At 50.5% G+C, this 2,326-nt stretch overlaps 1 protein-coding gene across 1 annotated transcript; it reads right to left on the bottom strand.

Annotated features, from left to right (window-relative positions):
- Positions 1 to 215: 215 nt before the first annotated feature.
- Positions 216 to 2,213, bottom strand: FNDC4 (fibronectin type III domain containing 4). Its single transcript, XM_006880579.1, has 6 exons — positions 2,093 to 2,213; positions 1,890 to 2,005; positions 1,436 to 1,640; positions 850 to 939; positions 439 to 563; positions 216 to 251 (listed from the first exon to the last, which is right to left on the bottom strand). The coding sequence occupies exons 1-6, from the start codon at positions 2,211 to 2,213 to the stop codon at positions 216 to 218; spliced, it is 693 nt and encodes a 230-aa protein (XP_006880641.1).
- Between the last annotated feature and the right edge of the window lie 113 nt (positions 2,214 to 2,326).

Below are 2,326 nucleotides of genomic sequence, written 5' to 3'. Positions count from 1 at the left end.
AGCTCTAGGTGCGAAGACTAACCTACCTTCTAGCCCTGCTCACAGTAGAAAGAGGATGGGCACCACGCCTGAGACTGTGGGAATGACATTATCCTCTGAGAGACTGTGGAAACTTTCCATCTACAGCACATCATTATCATCAGGCTCTCCCTGACCCCATCCCCATCCCCTGCTGTTAGATCATCGCTCTTCTTCAGTTGTTTTTCTTCTGTCACTCATACGTCAATAGTGTTGATGGATGGTGACTTCTTCTGTGAAAGAAAATTATTTGATTCTCTAATTTCAGAAAAGTAATAGGGGCTATCTCTTCTCTCAGCCTCTCTGTCCCAAACTTTCTATTCGCCCTCTTTCACTCTCCCTCTTTGGCATTCTTCCTTTCCCAGGCTTCTCCGCAGGGGCAAACAATCACCCTTCCCACCCTCACTGGCCACACATCACCTGTCTCGTCCCCACTGGTCTTCCCTGAGGACTATGCTCTGGCCCCTTCCCCTTCTCTTTGGGGTTGTTGTTGGAGTCGTTGTCCTTGATGATGTCATACTGACGGCAGAACAGGCCAATTACAGCTGAAATAGCAACAATACAAATGTGAGCCTTTTCAGTCACAGCCCTGAAGGGCAGCAAGACACTCTCGTAGTTTCTAGACTATCCTTGAAGAAAATCTTTGAATTCTTAGTACCCATCCACAAGCAAGACCCTCTCAATCCTCCTCCCTGGGTTCTCAGCAGCACTTCACCCTTTCTTCATACATCTGATCGAATCTTTAATGAAGTATCTCTCCATTGTATTTCTCTCTCTTTTCTCTCAACAGCCTTGGACTAGCACTTTGTCTCCTGTTCACTGTTTACTCACCAGCCCACATGAGCAACACCACCACAATGATGACCACTTCCCCTGTCTGCAGTGGTCGCTCTCCGTCCAGACCTTCTACTGTGATATCACCTAAGAAAGAAGGTGACAGATTTCAAGTTATTAAGGAGCCTCTAGAGAGCTACATCTATGTAGGCAATTAAGAATGGAGATGTTGGGGATTACAGTCAGGGGAGACCCATCACAGTGTTGCCCCTGAAGTGATAGGGGAGCTCTTTTCAGGAAGAAAAGCCATTGATGGACAAGTGATTAGAGAGAGAAGTGATTAGAGAAGAGAGCTTCTGGTCAGACACTCATGCAGGCCACAGCTGCTGTGATCTGAGGCTGGGGAGAAGGATTCAGTAAAATCCTTCCCCCCAAGCGATTCATTACCAGATTGTCTATAACTGTTCCCCTGCCCACCTGCCTTCCTTCCTCCCCTGGCAGTACAATGAATTAAATCATCTTCTATTCATCTAAGCGAAACTACCGCTCGCCGTGGAGAAGTAAATAAGAGGGGGTGAAGACAAGATATAAACAAGAACAGCATTCAGAGCTCTAGGGAGCAAGAAATAGATCACACTGTTACCTGGGCTTGAGCTGTTTGAGGGTAGCCGGTCAGAGCCCTTTAGAGTTCGGAAATGCACACGGGGCCCTGGCGGGCTCTCTCCCCGAAGGCCAATGCTCCTGACCTGTACCGTGTAGTCGCTGTCTTCTGCCAGTCCCCAGAGGGCACAGGCCCGAGTAGTGGTGTTCACCTCCCGGATCACACGCTGCCCTGGACCATTCTGTCGCTGCAGGGAGAGGGTGATGGGAGAGGGTGACAGTCTTACCCCACATCCGAGGCTGTACGGCTTCACCCAGGACTCTTGACCATCCAAGCACTCCAAGGTGGTAAATGGAGAAAGGGCTGCTTGAGCAAGGGAAAACCAGTTCTTGGATTCTCCCACCTCTGAGGTTGCGGAGAGGGACAGTATAGGGGTAACAGAAGAACTGTTCACAGAGCCAAGGGCACAGGTTGGAGTGGCAGAGGTGAATCATACTTGCTGGGAAATGGAATAGCCAATGACGATATTGCCTTCCGGGACGTCCCAGGACACAGTGGCCGAGTTGGCTCTGAGGTGAGTGACCGTCACATTTACAGGAGATGGAGGCCGGTCTATGGGTGCCAATGTGTTAACAGGTTACTAGGCTTCACTCACTGGAGTTCTACTTGACCTCCACCATCGCATCCCTCTTTACTCACCTGCTCGCACAAAGCCCAGATCACAACTGACCAGCAGGAGGACCGTAGGGCTTAAATATGGGGAGAGGGGTATCAGTGAAGCCATGGTCCCCATTGAGTCCGTTGAGGGACACTGGGGCATCCGCTTGACATCCAGGCGGGGCACCTGAAGGTAGCAAGAGTTGGGGGTTTGGGGGCGATCAAGCATTGCCCAGAACGTATGGGTTTGGATCCAGCTCCCCAAAGCCCGCACAG

Source organism: Elephantulus edwardii, unplaced genomic scaffold (assembly GCF_000299155.1).
Source record: "Elephantulus edwardii isolate Elephantulus edwardi_28Jun2011 unplaced genomic scaffold, EleEdw1.0 scaffold00009, whole genome shotgun sequence".
NCBI classification, from domain to species: Eukaryota; Metazoa; Chordata; class Mammalia; order Macroscelidea; family Macroscelididae; genus Elephantulus; species Elephantulus edwardii.
This window is presented reverse-complemented; position numbering and strand designations above follow the sequence as displayed.